The sequence below is a fragment of the Anguilla rostrata genome, chromosome 9 (assembly GCF_018555375.3).
Source record: "Anguilla rostrata isolate EN2019 chromosome 9, ASM1855537v3, whole genome shotgun sequence".
Classification (NCBI taxonomy): Eukaryota; Metazoa; Chordata; class Actinopteri; order Anguilliformes; family Anguillidae; genus Anguilla; species Anguilla rostrata.
This window is the reverse complement of record NC_057941.1, coordinates 6638967-6652500: the sequence shown is the minus strand read 5'-3', so window position 1 is coordinate 6652500 and position 13534 is coordinate 6638967. Positions and strand designations below refer to the sequence as shown.

The following is a 13534-nucleotide window of genomic DNA, read 5'->3' as shown; positions in this document are numbered from 1 at the left end:
GCCCGCCCACTCCGCCCGCTCACGGTCACCCACGGCCCCCTCGCGGTGACCAGCCGCCTGCCGCACACGCCTGGAGCCCCACACGCTGCTGGAAACTGGCCCGCACTCCCCCCGCGGGCTCAGAATATTAACGGCGGGAGAGAGAGCGTGGCTTCCTGGATGCACAAATGGGCGGAGCTAGTACAGAGGAGAACCAATCGCGGCGCTTTTTCCGCCCGGAGAGGACCGCGTGTCTTTAATCGCGTGCCCCCCGTTTGATCAGTGATTGGCGGCAGCGTGGAGGCTCCGCCCCCCTGTCTCGGGCAGCGCTCTGCGGCGGCCTCCCGAAGGCTGCTGGGACACGCGCGGACGCCGCGGCTCGCCCTGCCGCTGGCTGGAGAGGCGGGAGCTCGTTCTCCTCTGCTCCCCCCCCCCCCACTCAGAGAGTCAGAGTCATTTCATCCAGCGGGCGGCCGGTGGAAATGACAGAGGAGCTCGACGCCCCTGACCCCCCCCCCCCCCCCTCCCTTCCCGCCTGATTACGCCAAGCCGCCGCCGCCGTCACCGCCGCCGCCGCCAGGCCCCTCGCAGGGCCTTTCCCCGAGAGGCAGAGACACGGGGGCTGATTTCGGGGGAAAAAAAAAAACACTCTGCCCTTCTCCCCCCCCCCCCCCCACCGCTTCCTCATCGCCGCGCTCCTTCCTGATTGTCCAGGCCGGGTGTGCATCACCTCCGATAGGAGAAGAACGAGGGAGGGAAAAAGAGAAAGAATAGTGATCCTGAGCTCCTCAGCTCCTGCCCCTCCACGCTCCCCTGTTTCCGTACTGCCACCTAGTGGCGAGTGCATTTAAGGCGACTTTACATGCGAGTGAAAATCCTTTTAAAAGATTTTCCTGTGAGAGGGAACGGCTTCTTTTACAGATGTAGCCGCCAGCCGATTAGCCTGTAATCTGTCCAGGTTCGTCAGCGCCTTCGGTAAGCTGACGGACCCGATAGAGCGCGAGTCCTTCGGGCCGCAGGTCAGCGCGAGCGCGTCCCACACTAACGCCGCCGTCCGGGTGCCTAGCGACGAACGTGCGGAACGCGGTCCGGTCAGAAAAAAACAGTCTGCGGATCTGCGTTTCGTTCTTCTGACGCTGGAGGCCCAGGCGAAAGGAGCCCGGGTTATTAATAGCGCGCACATCTGTCACGCGGCTAATGGGGCTGATATTCGAAACATGATGGAGAATTATGAATGACGGGCGGGAGGACTGTTGCATTGTGGGGAGCGATGCACCGTCAGCAGGTCCTCGAGAGCTGGGCTTTGCAGAATGGCTCCTGTGACTAATGGAGGGGAGGGAGGTGTGCGTGTTTAAAGAAACATACACCAGCTACATAATTCAAATGTATTTATCAGTTGCACGTGCCCAGTCGATCGTGCTAATTTACTGCAACTATATGCAATTATTAACGGTATTTCGTGTAGCAGGTCGTTTTCCGTTCTTATCGCTGATCTCACGCAAACTGAACCCCCCCCCCCCCCCCCCCCCGAAAGTGTACTGTCCCCCTTCCAACATTTTGTTGATTCAGGAGTGTGTCGCCCCCCCCTCCCCCCCCTCCACTCACGGCCGGTGGGGTGTCTGGACTCAGTTTTGGACCAGCTGAGGGCACCTGCTCCCCCCCCCCCTCCCGCCCCCCCTGTCGGCAGGTGCTCATGACGAGGGGCGATGCGTGAGCACGGCAGCTCACTGTCGTTACCCCCCCCCCCCCAAACCCGCCCCCCCCCAGGCCTGCGCCGCCATTTCCACATCATCCACTGCTGTGAGGAGAGAGAGGGCTGGCAGATCTGCCTTATTTCCCCTTTTATTTATTTATTCATTAATTTACTTATCTATTCGCGTTTTCGCTTTGTTTTAAACTCGTAAATAGCGTGGACGAAAAAAAAATGGCGGGCCGAACGACGGAGGGGCTGGTTCGGCCGTTTTGGGCGGCGCTCCTCGCGGCCCTTCGGCGGGGTCGGTTTAATTTCGAGGGGGAGTAATTTGTCGCGGTTGCGCCGTGACGGTTTTGCGTTGGCGGTACGCGGTTCGCGGTACGCGGTACGCTCCGCTCTGAAGCAGCTCTGGGCACCTCTGTATTTGCACATTCTCCTGGAGTGTTTTAACAGTAGGTTAAGCTGATGGAGGCCAATTGTGATATTTGACAAGATTACAGTTATTCAGCCTGCCGGTAATGGAGCCAAATTGATCCTTGAAAGTGACCCAAAATGTCAAAATATTGAATGAGTACAATTCAGTAGCTTCCCTCATATTTCACATTTCAGGGAAAAAAGAAGGGGGGGGGTGGCCGGGGGGGGGGGGAAAGAAGCTGGGATCAAAATCTCCTGTGTGATTGACCTTGCCAAAAGTGCCGAATGCAGCTGGAATGGGGCTGGAGAGATAACCAGATCTTACGGTCTCAGCTGCGCTGTGAGGCGGCACACTGTTCTCTTCCACACAGAGCACCCGGCGTGTGTGTGTGTGTGTGTGTGCGTGCGTGTGCGTTGCGTGGTTGTGGTGGTGCGTGCGTGCGTGGTGCGTGGCGTGTGTGCTGTGTGTGTGTGTGTGTGTGTGTGTGTGTGTGTGTGTGTGTGTGTGTGTGTGTGTGTGTGTGTGTGTGTGTGTGTTGTCGTGTGTGTGTGTGTGTGTGTGTGTGTGCGTGTGTGTGTGTGTGTGTGTGTGTGTGTGTGTGTGCGTGTGTGTGCTGTGTGTGTGTGTGTGTGTGTGTGTGTGTGTGTGTGTGGTGTGGTGTGTGTGTGTGTGTGTGTGTGTGTATGGATGTGTGTGGGTGTGTGTGGGCGCATGTGTGTGTGTGTGTGTGTGTGTGTGGGTGTGTGCGTGTGTGTGACTGTGTGTGTGTGTGTGGTTTGTGTGTGTGTGTGTGTGTGTGCGTGTGCGTATACGTGTGCGTGTGCGTATACGTGTGTGTGTGTGTGTGCGTGTCTGCATGTGTGTGTGTGTGTGCGCCTGCGTGTTTGCATGTGCGTTCGCTGCACGTGCTGCAACGAAGACAGACTCATGACTAAAGGCCTGGAATCTCAGATTTTTATTGGGTTTCCAGCGCTTGGCTTCAGTGCTGTAAAATAGATGTTCTGTTTTGGAGGTGTAAATAGCTTCTGACAGCATTTTTTTTGGCCGAATATAGATTTCTGTGTCATCGGAGAAATAGCTGTAAGTGTATCAATAATGTACACGGCCCCAAGTCTCCTATGTAATTTAATTCAAGCTGCCATGAATTATGCTCTGCTGTTAAGCTGAGGGTTCCTGTGCCTCCAGGCAGTGGAGAGCAGTTATTTTATTTTATTTTATTTTATTTTTTTATATCTGTACAAGTAGCAGTTGCAGTGGTAGTACTTACAGCTACATCAATCGCAAAGCTTTCCCTGTGTGTCATGTTTGACCTCTGACGCGCAGAACAGATTTATGTCGGCATGCTAGTTGTCGTAATGAAATGCTGGTGTCCGTTCCCCCTGGGGGGGGGGGTGGACTTTAAGTGCGGCAAGGAGCCGTACCACCCCCCCCCCCCCCCCCACTCAGACGGCTCCGCAGGTCCCTCCTCTCCACCGGTGCTTTTCCATTTAAATGCCCTTAACGCCGTTTGCTGTTGTTAAATGTTCTGCGATGATGAGGTCAGATGGGAAATGTAGTTCACGGCTGAGAAACCGTGGTCAAGTCCGGTGAACGCTTAGACGATGCGGCTTTTTTAGAAAGGCGCTGATTAGCCGTTGCGCCCCGAATTCTGCACCCCCACCCAAACGGAGCCGCTGCACCTGCCCGCGTTGGTGACCCACCCCCCCCCCCCCGCCCCGCCAGCCGAAGCCGCCGCCTCCTCCTTGTCCGCCGGCCAGTCTGATCTCATCTCCAGGCTTCGCGCCGGCGATGGCTGCCGCGGTCGGGCTCAGCTGGGCCTCCCGGGCGCGCGTTGGCGTGAGGAGAAGCGGGACGGGACTCTCCCGTGTACCCGCACGCCTCTGAGGAGGACCAGGCGCGCCTGCTGTTCAGTCCCGTCCAGGCCATGGGACCAGCCTTCCTCTCCCTCCCTTCCTCATCCTCACCGTTCACTTCCTTCTCATATTGCAAATGGTCCCCGCGACACTGCAGACGGAGAGGAGGAGAGTTTTTATTTTTATATATGTATATTAGTTTCTACTTCTCTTTTACTCTTTTTCTACTTCTCTTTTACCCTTCTACTTCTCTACTGGCTGCATTCACACACTGCCTCTGCCTTTCTGCGGTCTGGACGTTTCGTGCAACGCATTGTGGAATTACTGTCATTGGAAGCGAATGAGCCATTTCCCCTTGCTCTGCCTGCAGCCCTTGCTGGTGTAAACCTGTAGTTTCTCAGAGATTAGACTCAGTGTCTGTCTGTCTGTCTGTCTGTCTGTCAATGCAAGGGTTTTTCTTTTTTGCTTTGAATGGAGCATGAGGTTTGATGTCTTGCGGGAGGGACGATGACATGTTCTAGAACAGACTGTACAGGAACATTTACGATGAAGGGTCTTCTTCCCCGCCCTGTCTGTCCTCAACTCCCCGTAGAAGAAAGAAGAGATGAAAAGTTAATAAATGAGTGGATGAAAGAGAATGGGCTCATATGCTTAGGCCCTTTTTTTAATTTCACATTATGAAACACGGAATATCCCCTTTTTAAATATTGATTCCCTTGCCAGACGTATGGGTGAACAGCTTATTAGATCTTTTATTTTGATATTTTCGGGGGGGTTTGTAGGTGAATGAGACTGAAGCCATGTTGGTTTCGGCCCGGCCCGCTAGCACTGAGGCGGTTGGTGGGGGCCCTGTATCCAGGGAGAACACGTCGCCCTCGCCTGCTTGTCCCCCCAACAACAAATCATTATTTCGGTTCCGCCCCCTTTTGCCTCCCCCCTCCCCCTCCCGCCCACCGGGTTAGGAGTACGCAGGGAAAAGTTCCCACTGACGGCGGCGAGCGCCAGGCGGCCCCCCCTGTGTGTGTATTCAGGCTTGGCGGGACGGCGGCCATATTTCAAGGTTATTCCGTCGCGCGCTTTTATTTTGACGCGTAATGAGAGGGCCGCTGTAATACCGCGCGATGGAGAGATTGTTGCGGCGGGTCCTAAACACTGTGATCACAGGCCCCCCTCGGGCGAGCGGCGGGTTCATCCGGAGTCTTTATCATGTGACCTGGAGGAACCCATTCTGGCTCACGTACCCCCCCACCCCCCTACCTCCCCCAAACCACCCCTGAACTCTTAAATCTCTTCTTAAAACACTTTTTTTTTTAAACAAAGTTGCTTTTAATGTTTTAGCCTCTTAATACCTTTTCTACTCTTATTTTTTAACATCCTGTTATTTACTATATTCTATTAACCATATATCTGTATCTGTTCCTCGGTTTGGCCCTCTTTCATGCTGCTCCTATTTTCATGTTAATTTATTCATATACTTTGTTTTACATTAATGTGGCTCTGAAGCTGTCGTCCACATCTTGTATTATTTTATTTCTTTTTGTGTGTGTAAAGCACTTTGTAACTTTGTTTTTGAAAAGTGCTATACAAACAAAGTTTATTATTATTATTATTATTATTATTATTAATAATAACTCCTGTAAGGCACATGGACTGAATGTGGAAGTGCTAGCATAAGGAGTTAGCCCCGCCGTGTTGCTCTCCTGTGCCGGTGGAGTGCGGGCGGGTTCTGGGTCGTCTCCCAAACGGGCCGGAGCTCGGCCGGGCGGGGGGGCGGGGGGGCAGCGGTGTGCTGTGCGCTCGGTCCCGGGCTGTGAACGGGGAATAATCCCCCCCCCCACACCCCACCCCACCCCCCCGCTGCAGACACAGAGCCCCCTGCTCATGTGACCCTCCCCCTGCCGCAGCTATTTAACCTCCCATATCTATAATTGAAAGATGATAGCATCCAGGAAATTGTTGTCTTGGTAGGTAGGAAAAAGAGAGAGTGCGCAAAGTAGGAGGAGGAGTGGGGGGGAGGGAGGGAAAGGGGGGGAGGGAGGGAGGGAAAGGGGGGAAGGAGGGCGGGGTGGAGAAAAAGAGCAACATCAACAAGAGAAAAATGAATTTAGCTGCGGTGGCGGCGGCGGCGGTGGCGGCTGCGGTGCGGAGCTAAGGTCATCGGCGGGGGCCGGACGTTGCTAAGCGCTCTGATTGGCCGCTGTAATCTGCCCGTCCTTCCTCGGTGGCTCTAATTGCCTGGCGGTGGGAGCCGGGCACGGTCACGGCTGTCAGCCCCGTCCTCGGCACGCCGCAGTGGCCGTTAGCGCCTTCCGTTTCTTACGCGTCCGCACGCGCGGTCAGCCCGGCCCCCCCGGCGAACCCGCGGTCAGAGGTCAAAGGGCACCGTCGAGCGCTGCCTCCGGCCTACTTTAGTTACTCGTAATGTTTACATCGTCTTGGTAAATGGACTGCATTTATATAGCGCTTTTATCCAAAGCGCTTTACAGTTGATGCCACTCATTCACCCATTCACACACATACTCACATGCCAACAAGATACCAGTCCACTCATTGGGAGCAATTAGGGGTTAGGTGTCTTGCTCAGGGACACTTTCGACACGCCCAGGGCGGTTTGTCCGGTTGCTATCGTCTTATTGTAGCACGATGGGGATTTCTACAGTCGAGATGAGTAAGGCTGGCAAAGATGAACATTTTTTTACATTTGTTTAATAATTGCTTTCAGTACAAAAAAAGGGTAAAACAGTATGTATTTATGAATGAACAGGGGCATTATTCACATTCGCGATCGGTACTGAAGGACCTCAGAGAAACAATCCAGGGAGTTCCAGACTGGTGGGTCAACCCGAGCTGGCTTGAAACTGGAAATAACAGCAAAGTACAGCGAGTGTCAAGCTTCCTATCGCTAACGCAAAGTGCGAAGATTAAACTGGAATGAGTCACATTTTTATTCTCAGAACCACTATCGAAATTTGACAGTCGGGCACGTCTGGGCGCTATTGTTAAAGAACGCAACGTGGGAAAAGACAGCGGCGTTTTATAAAAAGAGAAGGGGGAGGGGAGAACGTAACTGCAGAAGTAGTGGGCCGCGGAACATCTGAAGAATGAACGAGTGTTCCACTGACACGCCATTGGTTGATTATAGGGTATTCGCTTCAAATAAGGAATATAGCTACAAAACGAGAGCGGCCTATTTAAAGCATAAAGTCGGCTGTGATGCAAGCACGATTCAGCCAGCTTGTAAAAATAGCATCTGTCCCAGGGGAAAAGCAGTATGTGCATGTAAGAGGACTCAAATGTGAATGGAACAAGCAAATCTGTGTAAAAAAAGACGTTTACGAATTCGTTTATTAACGTGATTCAATTAACAAGTGTGCTTAAATGGTAATGACTGATTTTGCGCTTTACCAAGCGCACTGGCCATTCGCAGCGTGGTTAGTTCTGCTCAGGACACTTAAGCCAGGTTAACCGCACCCTCGATGCCAACGTCTTACCTGGCTGTTCGCTTGTTAGCGTAACTTTATTAAAGTAATTATAATACCGTTCAGTGAAAATATCTTGCATCATTTTATTAGGAATTAGAATTTATAGCCCGTGAACCTCAGTGTGATGCATGTGGCTGAAAGTGTGGGTCACATGATGGCACGGCCCTCTTAACCGAACCACAAAATGGCGGAAAGCCAGCTGGATCAGTGGCCACTGCTGCCCAATCAGACTGTTTCACAGAGGTCTGTCTGTGGTATAGCAGCATTCACACTGCAGCCAAGGGTCTTCAGAAACAGGCTAACTTGGGGGTGACAGTAAGGGTCCAGTGTGTGACCGGTCTGCTGCCTGGCCTTCACCCATACCCACGTAAGCCTATGTTCATTTTTTTATGCTCCTATTTTTTTTTTTTACTCTGTAGCACTTTGAGATTTATTTCTAATGAAAAGTGCATTACAAATTAAAAGTATTATTATTATTATTAATATTATTAAGCCCTTCCCACGTTATTGACCCAAAACGTCTTGAACACAATTTATGAAATAAGATCCATAAAAAGACTGAGTGAGTGCGATATTTTAACAGAACTTCACATTTCACCTGAAAAATAATTATGTCTGAACGCAGTTTTGGTGCGGATGTCACACCCTGCTTCTCCTCTCTGTTAACTTTGTAGAACTGCCTGAGCATATATTTATAGTGTCGTCTTCATGAGACCCATCAATCATCTCCCTGTTGCTCACATTGATGGCTGTCTTTGAGCCTGTTGAGAGTACCTCTCTCAGAAATAAAAAAGGGGAAATATATGATTATGTGGCGTTAAATAATTGATGTTGCGATTGGGTGATACTGTGAATATTTCATAATATGTCGGAGCGTAAAATGTACCATTAAGAACTTTAAAGCGTTATAAATGCATTCTGTGCGTATGTAAAAACATTTTAAAAGGAACCATTCCATTCTGTGGATTTTCATCATGACATTGGGGTTGGGCTCCCAGACGCTATATTAATATTAATCCTGATCCGTCAGACATCACTCAGGGTTTAAAAAGTCATATTCTACAGATGCACTTCTTTTGTGTTTCACTGAATGAGGGGAACGTTGGCAACGCTGCTGGGATGGACATCTTTAAAGGCCTTAGAAACCGTTAACAATGCAGTGCTTCTTTAGAAAATACTTAACATTGAGTTTTAATAAGTTCCTTAGGTTAAGTAGAGCCAGTATCAGGGGCACAGTCATGGCTGTCAAAAGCTCAGTCAACTCCCTGGACTGTGAATCGGATAGACTCTTGTCTGGAAAGAGCGCAGCATATAGCACTCAAGGCTTTGAAAAAGGTAAACTCAAAAAGATAAAAGATCCCTGGCTCTTGTAAGCAGTAAATCTGAGCTCCTTGGTGAGATCACTCTCGCGAGCAGTTACGCTCCTTTAGGGTCATTATGTGAATGCCTGCTCCTTATGTTACCTCAGTATGTCCATACCTGTTAAAAATAAACTTTCTCTGAATAAGCGTATGAAGACCAAGCGTAGGCTGCACTTCTGTACGCACTCAGTTGAAGGTTATTTCTACGAATTCTTTTGGCTTTCAGTAGAAAAAGCACATGAAATTGAAATTATAATTGACCTTAGTCCCCACCAGTATAATTATTTGTCTTGTATTAGAAATATTATTATTATTAGCACAGTAATTTTTATTTGAAACATGTATTTATTTTTAAGCCTACATGTAAGATAATGATGGGTAAAACATAAAGTTCAAATGCTTCAGAATGGGACTGATTTCCTACCAAAATTCAGTGTCTGTGGGTGGAACATTTATGATACGTATTTGGTTAATGAATACACCATTTAAACTTGAAACTTTTGTAAAATTACAGATTTATTTGTGTGATGCTGTGGATATATTTGGAGTACTTAGAGTGGTTAAATATACTTTTGTGCACCTGGCCTTCAAGGACTGGGGATGGAAATTAGCTGCTGTATCTCTGTATAGTGTATCGGATTTCAAGCTTGAAGTTGTTTTATTATACGTGGTCCCTGTTAAATACATTTTTTAAAAATGAATAAAATAAATGAACAAGCAGCACCCCTTGAGGTGATAAAAAGGTCTGGAGTCCCTGAACAGGGTAAAAAAAAAGATTGGCCTGGTTGTTCACAGTGACTAAAAAACAGTTAGGTGGTATTAGTTGTGTATTTTGAACATTCCATGGCTTGCTGGGTTACAGTAATCAATACAGTGGCGAAAAACAGTAATATAAATAAACTGCCATTCAATGTAATAACTCATAGCATTTATTTTGAGTCAGACCTACTGTTGTCCTTGGTAATTAAGCACCTTCAATATATAGGCTACACTTTCAATAATGTCATCCATGTTGTGACAACTTGGGAGTCAAGGTGAAGGGGGAATGATATAGCTGTCGTGTCGGAGGATATTTTCTTAGGCCAGAGAAGCCCGAAAACAGAATGCTAATAAAACTGGCTCTTATCTTAAGTAAGCTAAGATAACGGAGCCTGCAACACTAAATCCTTGTATTTACTCACGATCAGCAGAAGACGTCCGTCTAATCCAAGCCCATTTAGCTGGATCTCATTCTGTTTTACCATCGCTAATTTCACAAGGAAAATATTTTGCTCAAAATGTGTAGCAGAGGTATTTAGTTCTAACTCAGGATTGCAATATTTACTTCATATGCTGGCTAACTTGTATGGCTAACACTTGGCTTTGAGATTGCTGCGCACTTGTGGCTATGATAGTTATTGCAGAGATTGGGCATAGAAATTGGGTTTTTAATTGTGACACGTCTGAAGTTTATGTTGTTATGGGAAAACTTGTGAGCTACATTTGGTTGTATTGGTCTCACAGCAATCAAAAGAGAACGAGCATCCATTTTCACTGGTCTGCAATGACCAGAGTTGTCGTTTAAAAGTAGGTTTCAAAGTTATTTAGAGTAGCGAGACTATTTCAAATCTTGATTGGTATCAGTTTATGACAAGCTTCAAAGATAACTCAAGATGAGCCAATAGTTTGTATTGACCTGTTTTTAACATTTTTGTGGAAGGTATGCTGTGGGAATACTGCCCCAATGTGCAATCAAAATCCTCTGACAGTACTGCATAAGACTGTTTTATTCTTATCATCATCATCATTATTACTTGAAATTCAAGTTCAATACTGCTGTTTCAGACAATTTCCATGAGCTGGTTCTGTGTCTTTTGGTTTTTCTTATTTTAAAGTCATTTGGAAAAATATAAGCTCCAGCAATTGTTAAACTATTCTAGTATAAATGCAGGCTACTGAAGAGGGGCGATGTTCTTCCTTTGGTCTCATTTGCCTTTATCAGCGCTGACAGAAATTGCGCTGGAGGTTCTTGGTACTGAGCAGTCTTAAAAGCGTACGTTAGAGAAGCGTGCTGTCGATTCATCTGAAACCTGTCCTGTTCTGCACCTGGGCGATTCCCCACTTCTTTTCCAATGTTTATTTTTCCTAACCTCCTGTGATTGTGGTATTTACATTCTAACTCGCTCACAGCCAATGACGGTGCTGCGGTATTTACATTCTAACTCGCTCACAGCCAATGACGGTGCTGCGGCATTTACATTCTAACTTGCTCACAGCCAATGACGGTGCTGCGTATTACATCTAATGCACACAGCCAATGACGGTGCTGCAGTATTTACATTCTAACTTGCTCACAGCCAATGACGGTGCTGCGGTATTTACATTCTAACTTGCTCACAGCCAATGACGGTGCTGCGGTATTTACATTCTAACTTGCTCACAGCCAATGACGGTGCTGCGATATTTACATTCTAACTTGCTCACAGCCAATGACGGTTAGCGTTCTTTAACAGTGGCAGGAAAGGTCTCGCTTAGAGGCCGGGAGGAAAATACAGATATAATGTTTATCGATTTTTAGTGTCCGTGCCGTGCTAGAACGATGTATTTACTGTAGTTAACAAGCTATTTAGAAATGTGTCTGCGATTGTAGTCCTGGTTCCTTTTCAAGTCTGTGTTGGTAAGCTCTCTGGCTCAGTGAGGTCCTAACGCTGTGTGCGGACGTCTCTGAAACGATTCGCCGTCGTCCTTTTATGATTCAGCGCTGTTTGCGGAGCCGGGCCGTGTGTAAACGGGCCCGCCGGCCCGGAGCCGGGCCGCTGGTTGGCTCGCCGCTGGTTGGCACGGGAACGGCGGGAGGCTGGTTAACGGCGGGGGGGGTGGACGCGGGCGGGGGGGCCGGGAGGCAGTGACACGCGCGGACGGACAGGCCCGCGGCGGGGCGGCTCGGCCTGGCAGACAGATCCGCCGGACCGGCAAACGGCGCCGGGACGGACACGCCGACGGGCCCGTCCTGTCAGACGCCCCCCCTCCTGTATATTTCACACGGCGTTTCGCAAGGATGCTGGGGGGGGAGAGGGGGGTGAGTGAGAAGGGGGAGAACATGCCGTCCGCGCACCACCGCCGTTGTAGATGACTTCCCTCGGCCCTGCAGGCGAAAGCCGCACCCCCCCAAACCCCCCCACCCCCGATCTGTCTGTCAGCGTGGAATGTTATTTCGGGTTCTCATCTCCCTTCCAGTCAGACCTGCTCTGTTTACCACAGCTGCTCCTGTGGAATGGGCCAGATTTTGGGGGAGGTGCGGCACGCGTGTAGGCCCTCTCAGGGGTGCGCCCCCCCTCCCCCCCCCCCCGCTCTCTCCTTATTTATTTCCTGCTTTATCGGTACACACAACCTTCATAACTGCGCGCATATACAAATGTTTGGAGATGCATAATGTGATGTGAACAGCGAACGGCGCAGCGAGGGGCTGAGAGGGGGTTTGGGTCGGGGGGGGGTGGGGTGGGGGGGGAGAGGGGCGGGGGTTATCAGGATTTGACTGTTTGTGTTCTCTCCTGTCAGATTTGGCTGGCGTGTGGAAATCCGCTCAGGGATGCATCGTGCAAGCCGTTGAATTGTCAGTCGAGGCGAATGGATGGGGGGTGGGGGGGGCAGGGCAGGGGTGGTGGTGAACGCGTGATACCACAGCAGCAGACAGGGGAATGAAAGCGCTGGGGGGGGGGGGGGGATGGGTTCCATGATGTGGACCAGACCAGCATGCAGAGGAAGAGAGAAAAAAACTTTCAGGAAGCTGTCTGAAACCCGAAGGCTCGCGCAGATCAAATAGATAGCTGGCACTGAACCCAAAAAAAAAAGGTAGAAGCCGAGCATTCTAATGGGGGGCGGGCGGGGGCCTCTAGTGGCGCGGCCCGTGGAGCGCTATCCACACGCTCAATGCGAGCCACGACGTCGGCGGTTCGAATCCGACCGCTGACCTTTGTCGCATGTCTCTCCCTCTCTCTCTCTTTCTCCTCCAAGTTCTTCCTGTTTCTCTACACTGTTCTGTCCAATAAAGCTGAAAAAGCCCCAAAAAATATTTTATTAAAAAAAAAAAGAAAAAGAAATGCTACGTATGAAGTCGAGTCAAGTCAGTTTATTTATAAAGCACATTTAAAACCAAAATGCGCAGACTGGCGTGGGAAGGCCGGTGACTCACGCTGCCGTCGCTCCGCTGTCCCCGCAGGTAGAATGTAAGAAGGCCCAGCCGAAGGAGGTGATGTTCCCGCCTGGGACGCGGGGGCGCGCCCGGGGACTCCCCTACACCATGGACGCCTTCATGCTGGGGATGGGCATGCTCAGTAAGTGCACGTCGTCCCGCACCTCAACCGCACACCTCAACCGCACACCTCGCTCACGGCAGGGATTCCTCCAAAAGGGAGAGAGCTGACCCTTTTATTGCTTGTATTATTTGCGTAGGCTGCTTTGTTTCTGCTTTTGTTTTGTGTCGAACCAGATTAACAGGGTCCAAGTTAAACTACGCGGTCGCTCCTTCCCTGCACTTGGAACTGTGCTTCCCCTCTGGGGTTTTCAACACACCTGTTCCTGGTTACGGTTGTACACACTTCGATGTACGTCGCTCTGGATAAGAGCGTCTGCCAAATGCCTGTAATGTAATGTAATGACACTAGTGGAGCTGGCACTGAGGGAGGGAGGGAGGGAGCCGGTCTCCGTCTCGAAACCTTCCTTCCCGCTGCAGAGCGGGACTGAATGAGGCCCTGCCCGTGTGATCCGGGCTT

General features: G+C 50.0%; 1 protein-coding gene and 1 long non-coding RNA gene across 21 annotated transcripts in view; one reads left to right on the top strand and one right to left on the bottom strand.

Annotated features, from left to right (window-relative positions):
* Window positions 1-13534, bottom strand: part of LOC135262786 (uncharacterized) — a 656092-nt gene that overhangs the window by 395730 nt on the left and 246828 nt on the right. The window lies entirely within an intron of this gene.
* The window catches only part of LOC135262780 (RNA-binding protein Musashi homolog 2), a 246435-nt gene that overhangs the window by 170906 nt on the left and 61995 nt on the right, over window positions 1-13534 (top strand). For all 20 annotated transcript variants that reach the window (XM_064350001.1, XM_064349999.1, XM_064350000.1 and 17 more), the window contains exon 9: window positions 12982-13096. In XM_064350001.1, the coding sequence (XP_064206071.1) occupies window positions 12982-13096 (115 nt within the window). The remainder of the gene's footprint in view (window positions 1-12981; window positions 13097-13534) is intronic.